Raw genomic sequence first — 12223 nt, 5'->3', positions numbered from 1 at the left:
GCTAGTCGCCAAGTCAACAGCAGACAGTGCCATAACTGTCCAAGGACCAAGCGTCATTGTCTTTAGGATGCACAGCAGGTTTGGTGGCGGATCCTGGACCCACCCACATGTGAGGGGACTACAGCGTAGAGTAGCAATACAGTCCCCCGTGTGACTTTTTGCCCTCCCTCCCCCGATGTAGCTTCCCTCCAAGAGCGGCCAGCCACGGAGGAAGCGCACCCCCCCCCCCTTGCAGCGGCTTTTCTCTCTATTTCTGCTATATTGTATCAGATACTTCCTTTGAGGGTTGTAGTCCACCTACTTGTAGACGTTGATTTCTACTAATGAAGGACTAAATTAAATAAGCGTAATTATTTGTTCAACGTAGGATACAGTGACTGATGCAAGATTGAGTGACACCACAAAAGCAATTCCAGGACTGCAAAAACTGTTCATGTTATATATTCCAATATGTGAGGTTTACAAAGCAATTTTGCTGTAAAAACTGTGAATAGCATTCTATAGCAATCGTGTGTTACAAATTTACAGGAGAGCCCAAATAGCTCTTTCTGAAACTTCTCAATGGGATTTCCAGATTTGTACAAGTTATGTTACACAGGGAAGATTTCTAAACTATCTCAGCTATACCAACGTTTGTGCTCATAGACAGGCAAGACCTACATTACGAGTCATACTACAAGAACTGCTTTTTGCGAACTCGCCCAGTACTACTGCTCCGTCTGCGTCTTTTCACTTTACCATAGTGATTGTTGTCATCATCCTCATTATAATCATCATCAATAGCAGCATCATCATCACTATACCCATCATCCTCTTCCACAGACACAGTCTTACTGCCTATGGGTGCACTTTTCCTACGCACTGGTCGTAAATTAGGTACATGACCATTCCCTTGGATTTCCAGATCTTCCAGATGCTGCCCCCCAGAGGGAACAGAGGTCCGATTCCTTTTTCTTGATATGTTACTAGTATATGTAGAGTAGTCCATTGAATCTTCTTTCATCAACCTTTTGAAAGCCTGCTTGCAACAGCAGATATTACTGTCTCCTCAGAAACAAATCAAAACACGGTAGCACCAAAATGACCCAGGAATTTGAGCAAACAAAAAGCACCAAAAAGGATACATTATGCACAGAATGAAGTTGCAGACAAGGGTCGATTTAAAAAAAGCCATTATGTGCATCTTTGTGCTGCTCTTTTGTCAAAACAGCTTCAATCACCCTTCTTCCATCTCATACAGATAAAAGGGACATTGAGGAATTCACCATACTGACAACTTTTAGAATGTTTACTTGTGAGCTCTTCCACTTCACACAACACCCACACACACACTTTTTTTTTTTTGGTAAAACCAGTTGAAATTGCATTATATCATAAATGTACAAAAGGGTTTGACATCAAGAGGATGTCTAAACCCTAGAACTTAAAAACAATAGTAAAAAAGTTCTATGCAAGAACAGGGCAGTGCTCAAGAAAAGAGCCTATGCCCTATCCATCAGAAACAGTAAAAGAAAAGCTGAACACAAGAAACATCCAAATCTTCCTCATGTACGGCATCATATAAGGACTGCCGCAAAGAGGCTCGGAAGAACTCATAAGGGTGCTGAAGGGGTGAGTTTAGATATGCATGATTTCGCTGTAGCCAGAGGGTCCATAAGGCCCAGTATCTGATCCAATGGAAAAACAGAGATTACTGTGACAAAGAAGCTAATAACGTGCCAAACATCCAGAAAAACCTGTAGAACCTGTGTGCAGGAAATCTGAGAGATAAAAAATAGGAAGGTCTCTGGAATATGAACAAGACCACAATAAATGCAGAATACTCTCAGTAGTATGATGACATCTTGGACAAAGAGGAGAGGCAATCCTTCTTTGAGCCAATTTCACTCCCACTGGAAAAATACCGACAATGCATCTCCAAAGAAAGAGTCTCTGCTTCAATGGCATTTTCAGCTTCCATATCAATGTCAGTTTTCCTTTCCACCAAGCTAAAGACTTATCCAGATGCCAAAGAGAAATAGCATGATGAGCAATCCATGGAGGAGGTAATATCAATCGATAAGCCTGTATAGAAGTCAATAGATGCAAAGGCTGAGAGGATAATCTTGAACTTGAAGACTGAAGATGCCAATCTTGAAGCCTGTCTCTTACATCCAATGTTGGCATCCCAAGATTGTATTGTTGGCATGCTGCCGGAAAACAAAGAATTTGCCCTCGAGTATCTACCACGTCGTCAATGAACCGGATGCCCAACTTCATAAGATTGTAAGCTCTAATTGGTTGTTGTACAGCAAGGGGAGAGTAAAAAACAGCATTCCAATGTATGCTTTCCATTCGAAGCGAGGAAGCTATAGAAGCAGGATGGGGAGACCATTTGATGCGAGAGAGCACTTTCTTCCAATCCTGAATCAAGGAAGTAGAAAATGGACAACCAGGGATTTTACCTTGAAATTTGCCAAGTACTACTTCCGATGGATCAACTAACCAACGACCATAAGCATTTGTGCGCATCTGACCACACAAAATTGCCAACATGATAGACCAAGGCTGCTCTTGTTGAAAAAAGGTTTTGAGCATAGTGATCTTTCTTGCCAGCACATGAAATTTGATGCTTATAATATTCAAACCACCATGGATTCTTGGTGAGCAAAGCAGGTCCATTTTGAGCAACCTTAAAGCTTTTTTATGAAGCTTAGTTTTCCAAAAAATCTCCATGGCTTGAGACATAAAAGAAGAAAGATCTCGAGATGACCAATGTAAGAGAGGAAGGTAGAACTGGACATAAGCCAGAACAATGCACTGAACAATTCGAAGCCGTACATGCAATGGCCAAGTGGAGATCTTCCAATATTCTAATTTGTCTTTAATTTTGTTTAGCACCCAAGATATTTGTTGCTTATTTCTGATTTTCCAGCCAATGGGATAACCCAAATGTCTTACTATGCTTTCCGGATAAATAATCTGGCCGGGCCACAGGATAGCATGCCAGTCACAATGCTTGAGAGGTAAGAGTTTTGATTTCTGAAAATTAATTTTTAGACCAACTGCCAACCCGAAATCTGAAAGAGTATCCATCAATAGGCGATGCTCCAGAGGACTGTTCTTTGGCATGAAGAATGAATCATCTGCATAAGCCTGTGCAATGAAAGGCCGTGAACCAGAAATCTGAAGCCCCTCTAACTGTCTAGTATCAACCAGATGATCCATATAAAGAAGCAAAGGATGTGAAGCAATAGCATAGAACAAAGCACTGAGAGGGCATCCCTGTCGAACTGATCGTTCTAGAGTCCAAGACTCAGACAAATGTTTCCCTATAAAGCATTGAGCAGTGGAATCTGAGTAAAGCCAATATATGACATTAACTAGTTTTGGCCCAAAACCAAGTTTAGACATGATTTGAGAAACATAATCCCACTGTACCGTATCAAATGCCTTTGCCACATCCACCTGCATGACCAAGACATCTTGAGCAGAGTATTTTGCATATTCCATTGCAATGAGAGTATTGGAGATATTATCATGTATATGCCTTCTTGGAACAAAACCATATTGCCTGGGATGAAGTCCATCATGAAGGATATCCTTTATCCGATGTACCAACATTTTAGCAATAAGTTTATATATAACAGGCATCAAAGTGATAGGCCTCCAGTCATCCATTGTCTCACATAGAGGTTTTTTGGGCAGAAGCTTAACCAGACCATGCTTCCAAGCTGAGGGAAGATGTTGATGCTGCCAGGCTACATTAATGAGCTTCAAGATTGGACCCTTCAATTCATCACAGAGGGCTACAAAAAATTCAACCGTCAAACCATCCCAGCCTGGGGATTTATGTTTACCCAAATACTTGAGGGCTTCATCCAATTCAGTATCTGAAAAGGACATTTCCAACATTGAAGCTTTTTGCAAAGAAACAATAGGAGAAACAAGCTCAATAAATCTGCTCCGAGCCAATGCAGCCTGAGGTGTAGAAGAAGATGGTAGAGAAAAAAGAAGCTGAAAATGATCCAGACATTGTTTTTCTAGCTGCGATAAAGTCTGGGTCCAAAGACCATCGGGTTTCCTGACTCTCATGATAGATTGACTTTGTCTGTACGTGTGTAAATTTCGAAAGAAAGATTTCGAGGAGCAACCCTTATCTAACATAGGTTTAACTCTAGCCCTTGTCTGCTATTTGGAAAGCTTGCGTTTATCATTAGCATCAATTATGGAAGAAGCACAAGACAATGAATTCTGTTCACAAGCAGAAAGAGACCTTTGATGGCTAATCTGTACCAAAGACTGCTTGTATGATTTTGCCCACTGGATATGCTGTCTGGTTTCTGCCATGTACCATCTTCCATATTCCTTAATGACATTTTGAATATGATGTACAAAAGAGTTCCAAGCAAAATCCAGATCCTCCTGAGCATGGGATAACAATGGCTTACAAGCCAATCTGATCATTTGCTGGAATTTTTCATGAGAAAGATATAATTGATTAACCTGCAAATGTCTGACTAAAGAGAGCTGAATATCATCCAGAGGCATACCAAATGAAAGGTTGAGCCAAAGTGGAGTGTGATCATATAGTTGTTGAGAATAATCAATCCACATTTGACATGTATAATCATCATATTGCTGAGCATGAATAAGATACCATCTATCAAGCCTGGCCCAATATTCTGTAAAAGCATTATGATGATATGTGAATCCCAAAACCGAAGGTGAGTTGCTGTCCATAAATCTGCAGTATGAAGTGATGAAGTCATATGTTCCCATTGCTGGATTTCAGAGGGAAGCATATGGGATTTATGTGTGGTATTGTCCTTCCAGTGAGGAGAATTATTAAAGTCACCACAAAGTAGAGCATTTGAGGACCAAGGATATTGGTTTATGGAGTCCCACATTTGAGCTCTGGAAGCTGAAATTTGAGAGGCATACAAGGAGCCTATTTCAAAAATCTCTCCATTGATCATACATTGGATAATCATCCATCGGCCACAAAGATCATTCTGCAGATCATGTCTGGCTAAAATACACAACCTAGAGAATTGTCCAGATCCTGCATAAAATATATCATATCCTGAAAAGAACCCATGCTGGCCAGCAAAAGAATGCTGATTATGCTCTTACAGACACACAACATCTGGATGAGTATTATTTATATAATGCCATAGGAGCCTCCATTTATGCTGATTGCAGAGGCCCTGTATGTTATAAGAAAAACATTTAAGAGAAGTACGCATGAAAATATGTACAAGAGATGAGCAATCCTCAAAGAGAAAGGGAGGAATCAGGCCTCTGCCATTGCCACAAGGTCTTGCTGACCCTCAGAATCCAATTCCCTCACTAGATCATCTTCTTCACAAAGTGGAATACCCTTCTTAACTGCATTGACCCATGCCTTTGAGATGGGGCTGTCCGAAGAGGTAGAAGGTTGACCAGGAGATGGAGCAGAAGCATCCCAATTACGAGATTGGAGAGGTCTTTGTTTGAGAGGCACCGTCTTCTTTGCATTCTGCCAACCCTCGTGAGAAGATGAATTATTTTCCACTAGCTTGCTTTTTCCTTTATCCTTGTTTTGAGTTGAATTGGCTTGGTTCCCTGTATGAACTGAAGGCTTTGCTCCTTTAGCTTCGGTCTTTTCCACATAAGTCTTTTGACCTCCTTTAGTAGATGGCTGAGGAATGGCAGCTGGAGGAGGCGGATGAAGGATCGAGGGACACTCAGAAGCTAGATGCCCGAACTTGTGACAAGAGAAACAAGCTCCAGCAAAAATACCCCATTTCAAAGTAAAATATTTCTTTCCCAAATTAACACCCTCAATCTCAACTACAATAGAAGAGGGGGTTGGTCTATCAGTATCCCATAAGATGCAAAAACGATTTTTATTACCTGTGGGACGAGGGGGACAGATCACTTGTCCCAATGTCATTGCTAAACCTGGAAGCTCTGTTCTCATGTAATCTGGAAAATCAACGACTTCAACCCATACAGGGCAGTGATGTTTAATGAGATTCTGATAATCCTTATTAGGAAACCAAGGCATGATGTGTACCATTTGACGACCAAAAAATAAAGGGGACATTTCCAGCATCTTTTGTTTTGTCAATGCATCCACGAGATGAACTTCATAAAATCCTCTGGAGGCAAAATAGACTCCTTCTACATAGCATCCACCTAGGAGAGAATTCACCCATTGTCCCACATCATTAGCCGAGGGTATTTTACCTGGAAAAAAGATGATGACTACAGTTTGAAAGAGCTTCTTCAGAGGATGCACAAGAGAAGGCAACTTCATCTTGTAAGTGAGTTCCGGAGCAGGTAGTATCCATTCTCTTCTACTTTGTTGAAAATCCTCATTCAACATGTCAAACACATAGGAAGCATCTTCAGATGAAGGAGCTATGGGGGGCAGAGATTCCCTTGATTGTCTTTTAGGTTCAGGAGAAAGAGCTCTCTTGACATAATACTTGCTTGTTTCTGCCATCGAGACTATTCGATTCAGCAGGAAGACACAGATCAGAAAAAAAGGGGGACAGCGCTATTGGAATACTATCTTACACAGAAGGGAAAACAGAGACCTGTAGCGAGGCGCGCGCACACACACACACACACACACCGCACACACACACACACTCCTACACACGCAGACAGGTCGCGGAAGAGAGGAAGATAGGGCAGATTGACGATGAGAATACAGTGTTTCTGTGCGCTAAGAAGGGACCCTCAGAAGGTCGCGAAGAGGGCTGCAGGCCCGACACAGACCAAGAAGCAGGCGCGCCTTACCAGACGTGCTCACACACAAGGGGCGAGCAGGTCGAGCAGAACAGCAGGCGAGCAGGCGAGCCAGGCGAGCTCACACACCACCACACACACACACACCACTACATATACACACACACACACACACTTCAACACCCACACACACACACACACACACACACACACACACACACAAAATAGTGATGGGTGTTAGCATTTGATGATGTTCCTCCATCAGACCCCTCAAATGGGCATAAAATCTTGGACTCTCAACTTCTTTTTCCAACCACACAGAATCTTACCTCTTTTACACATCAGTAGAAGGGAGCGGCATTCCAAAGCCCAAAAAACATTGAACAATGTTTCTCATATGGGAAGAACCACAGTACTGTTAGGAACGAGTGCTGCATGGGTCCTGATTTAGAAATGGTTGTGGGCATTTCTGAAACGCCATTCCAATCTGGAAACGGCTGTTTCTGGTGACTTGAGCTTGTGTAAAACAGCCTCCAGTAGTACTTGATTACGGAAGGTATGCTTGTGCCCTCACGGATGCCCAAAGGGTAATAAGAGTCCCGTTATATTACGTACACAATCACGAGACCACCGTCGCATCTCACGATCCACTGCGGACTGCCACATCCTCATGCAGCCCACACACAGACAGCCCAAATCTTTTCATGACGAAGGGTAAAGGCTGTGTGCTCGTTAGACTGTGAGGCTGGCTCACAGTTACTGAATCTATCCCCTTCTAGATTGCTCATCAGGTTACAGCACAGAGCAGGCCATTAATAATCATATTTATTTTCTCTTTTAATTTTTCTTAAAACTCGTGATCAATTTTTATGTTAATCATTCATGACTTAAATGTATGAAAGATCAGCATGTTAAACAAAAAAGCTACGGGTGTTTGCATTTGATGATGTTCCTTAATCAGACCCCTCATACGGCCATGGAATCTAACTATGTGCATGCAAGATCTTTCCAAAGCATGATGATCCGGAACTGAAGATAGTGGAGCCAACAACAAGACAGGCTGTAGACTTGTGCCTATTCCTCATCTTTTCTCTGTGGAGATCCTATGATGCAATGGCAAGAGCACTATACTACATCAAACAAACCCGTGACATACAATCGGTATCTATTAGAGTTGAGTGCCACATTCATAATCTTTTCCTTTAAAAAATCTACTACTACTAAACAGACATGGAGTTTTCAACGACAAAAGTCGAACAATAAGCTGCCATAAACCAAAAGCATTTTGCCTTGACCCCCAACAGGCATGGAAATTTACACACAAAGAGACATCTATGAAAACAATAAGAAAATTGACTCTACCTGGTACTGCTCCAACATTTGCTTAATAGTTCTTGTAAAAGTTGTCGGGATTTCTTTGAAGTTAAAATCCTTCACATTTTGTTTGGACAAAGTCTCTCCTAGCTTGATAGGTTCTGTTGGAGTGAACGCCTGTTAAACAGTACCCCACATTTCTCTCTCTCTCTCTCTCTCTCTCTCTCTCTCTCTCTCTCTCTCTCAATATACACCCTATAGTAAATGCTGATGCATCAATGTGTACATGAGAAATCACATCCCATTTCAGTGCTCTGAGAATTGGAGCTGACACAATTGCTCTCTTTAGTTTCTCGTAAGACTCTTTACACTCATCAGTCCAAACAAAGACAATTAAAAGTTGGTATAGAGGATGGGCAATATCAGCGTACATGAATCGTTGATAGTAACCGACATGTCCCATAAATCTGTGTACTCCCTTAGCATTAGTTGGAGGTGGTAATTCCAAATTTATTTTGATTTTACTGTCATCAGTTTAAATACCATCCTTTGACACAACGTGTCCTAGGTTCACACCTAGCTTTACCATAAACTGACATTTTTCCGGAATCAAAGAGATCCTAATACCTTTCTGAGACAATCCAAATGTTCTTTCCAAAGAGATGCCACAGCTAGGTCATCCATAAAGATCTCGAGAAATTATATGAAGTAGTCTCTAAATGCTATACACATTAATCTTTGGAAGGTCACAAGGGTGTTGGTCCAACCAAAAGGCATTAACTTTATATGCAAAGGAGCCCCATTCTGTAATAAAAGCTGTCTTGCGTTGGTCTGTAGGGTCAATATGAACTTGCATATAGCCACCATCCAAGAAGTTGCAAGCTTCTTTTCCAACTACTCTTTCTAAAACATGTTCCATAATGGTCCTTTACACAGTTTCAACATTTTAATCGCGCTACCTTTCCACATAATGTAGCTGAGAGAGACCTCTCGGCCATACTCATTAGCCCTATGATATATATATTGGAGAGTGGTATACCATCTATTGGGGACTGATGCTCCTCTCATGTTTTACATTTCATGTTCCTTGTATTCCACGATGAGATTTTCATGGACATTTTTGTATCACTCCAGTGCGAGAGCTTTGTTTTGTTCTATTTTATTTCTATTTTCTTTTCTATTCAATGATGAGATATGCCATGGAGATTATTGTATCACTTTGTTCTCATAGGCCAATTGGGTTTAGTAGACGCTTAATACATCTATCTATCTATCTTTCTTTGTCTCTCGTTTGTGATCCCATAAGACGAAGCTATGCAAAGCCCCTCCCAGATCACTTGTGCACTGTTGCAAACACACCCCCCCCGGTGGGGGGCCCACGGCTTCTCGCGCTACGCCAAGTTTACCTGCGCTGCACACACATGGCTGTCGTCCCATGTTCATGCTGCACACCGCCACCTGTATGCCTTGTTCGACTGCGTTGCGTGCATTTGGCCGCCCATTGTTTGCACTACGCACCTTCGTTGCCAAGTATACTCTGCCCAACCCATCGCGCGCCTGTGACTGCCCCAATGTCACACTGCGTGCCTTCCCTGCCCAGTATACCCTTCAACCCATCGCACATGGCGTTCATCCCTCGCATTCTTTTCTTGAATTTCGTAAGTGCAGGTTCACAGCAATGACAAGATCAGCCAAGTGGAATGGATTGCAGGGAAAAATGACAGATACCTTGGGAACTGAATGCCCATGCTGACAATGGGAAGGTCACACGTGTGCTGGAAGCTCTTACTTGCATCAAGGAAATCTTGAGTCTCCAAGAGGATGCCACAAAAGGGAGACTGCCTCTAATGCAAGTAATTGAAAAACGGATTTCAAAGGAGTAATTGAAGCCATGAGAGTGGAATCGTCTGCCTCTAAGGAAAGCCTGACCAGTGGCCACCAATTAAGTGAGGCCAAATGCACAGAATCTAAACAAAAAATGGGGTAGCTCCAACAAGAGTTTGAGGAGCTTAAGACCTCTATGCAAGTAAAGGGGTTGGAGGAAGGTGGAGAAAAAGTGCAAAATGCGTTGGAAATGGATGTAAAACAATTAAAAGCTGGGCATGAATGCCCTATAAGAGATGACCGGTTTTAATATGTCTACCTCTATGGATGCATCTCAAGCCACCTCCACCAAGTCAAACCCCTCAAGCACCAACAGTTGGCACCCTTGTCAACCCAGAGCTAGAAACTACACGAGGAGTCTTTCACCAAATTTGAGTGTTTTGGCTACATAGGTGGACAGAAGGTGGTGGTTGTCTTTGACAATGGAAACACCAAGGATGTTATCACAAAACAGGCCACTGGACGCACTTGTTTTGAGCTGACCTCCATTGAAAGACAAATAACAAGGTTTGGCAAAGGAATCAATACATGAATCTGTTATGAAGCCCAAAATGCCACACTAGTGGTCTGGCAAGTGGAATTCAAGCATTTATTCTTGGTCACTCCCTTCATGGATGAGGACGCCACTAATTTTACCCATCTTGTCACAATTAAGGATGAAGCAGACATTTTGAAATTTCTGTGTGAACATTGTCTTCAAATGTACTTCAATAGACTAACATTCGAGCCAGTACTATGGATAAACACAACTTCTAATGGGAATACTCAGCCACCACACAGGAATCGCCCCCACACTCCTGCATGCGGCTTCTAAAAGCAGTTGTCCACAACTGAAATGCTTCCTCCCAAGGACATCAATCGTGTCTAGTGATGCACCTAATCAAGCAATATCCATCGTCGCATTGACATACTAGGCTGCAGGTATTCGCCCAATGATTCATGGCTACCAATGCAGTACAGAACTTTGCCAGCACAGCCAACGTAGAATTCTCCTACACATACAACCTTTCAAAAGCTCCCCCCCAGCCCCACACCCCCACATGGCTTCATATGGATCTGTAGGAATCCACAAAGCTTGAAGAGCACCCATACACATCATCACGATCAATACTTTCTTAGCCAAGAAAAAGAAAAACTTTATTTATGGTTTCCTTAGGCTTGAGTGAACCTTACAACCAAGACGATATCCCCTGCAAAACCGGCATCTACAATATGCTTACAGTCTGTTATGCATAATAGAAAGTATCCTCTAGCATTATAATGCCTTATTGAACGCATTGAGTAACACCTACATAGAGATCTATCCTTCTTGCACTTCAACTTTATTCAAGCATTGTGTAGTTATGTGGTCTTTGCTACCATATTTGAAGCACTTCCCTTCACACATATATTGCTCCTTCTCGGGTGTTAGCCCATAGTTAGGCCTTTTGTACCCACTCTTCTTCTCGAAGTTAGCTTCAGCTATAGACCCCATTTTTGGCATTATTTACATCTCTTTTAAGTGGCTGTCCGCCGCCAGTTTGCAGGTTTGGGACAGATTTGTCCTTCCCCTTTTTCATGTGGTCATGCTTCTCACTTTCCATCAACTTCTCTTGTAGTTGCTCGGTGGTACAAGGATGACAATTCTGAATGGGCATTTGGCGCAATCCGTACCTGGTGATAAATTCCGGCTTGCTGAAAATCACAGAGCTCATTGGCTGATCTAGCATATCGTTAAAGGAAACTTTTCCTTGATGGTGAGCTTGTTGAACGGCCACACAAGCGTATGCACCCGTCCTTCTTCTTGATCAAAAGAGCTCTGAATGGCAAGGAACTTGGCCTGACCAAACCTTCGGCAGCATCTCCTCCGTTGCTTGAGCTCTGTAAGCTCCATCTTGCACATCTTGTAAAGAGTCCTTAAGCGAGGCTCAGCACTTGGAAGTTGGAACAAGTTCAATGCACGCCATATGCTATCCTGTTTAATGGTGATATTAATGGTAAGTCTAACGAGATTGTGCTCAACCTTAACCAAGGGAATTACAGAAGATTGCATTTTGGACTTCTTTTGGATTGTTCAAATTCTTGGTGACGCCCGTTGGGTTGACATTTTGATCTTCAACAAATCCAAAGACGTGCATTAGCCCTATGGGTCATCCATGAAAACCAGTTGAAGCTTCACACCACAAACCACATAGGATTGAGTTGACCACTATGTTATGGCCAATACTAGCAAAGCCCAATCATCTTACATCAGCCTTAAGCCATTTTGACACGGTCTGTAAAAACAGCTTTTACTCAACAATATGGCAGTAGTTTAGGTATCTTA

General features: G+C 42.2%; 1 protein-coding gene across 1 annotated transcript in view; it reads right to left on the bottom strand.

Moving 5' to 3' along the window:
- Positions 1 to 414: 414 nt before the first annotated feature.
- Positions 415 to 12223, bottom strand: part of EMB2773 (PHD finger family protein) — a 113297-nt gene continuing 101488 nt past the window's right edge. The window contains exons 27-28 of the mRNA XM_086806798.1: positions 8083 to 8211; positions 415 to 1018 (exon numbers count right to left, since the gene is read on the bottom strand). Coding sequence (XP_086662924.1) covers positions 674 to 1018; positions 8083 to 8211 — 474 coding nt within the window. The 3' untranslated portion in view covers positions 415 to 673. The remainder of the gene's footprint in view (positions 1019 to 8082; positions 8212 to 12223) is intronic.

The sequence above is a fragment of the Cibotium barometz genome, chromosome 12, assembly GCF_041138505.1.
Source record: "Cibotium barometz isolate CiBa-2024 chromosome 12, ASM4113850v1, whole genome shotgun sequence".
Taxonomy (NCBI): domain Eukaryota; kingdom Viridiplantae; phylum Streptophyta; class Polypodiopsida; order Cyatheales; family Cibotiaceae; genus Cibotium; species Cibotium barometz.
The sequence above is the reverse complement of the archived record's forward strand: the minus strand, read 5'-3'. Positions and strand labels throughout refer to the sequence as shown.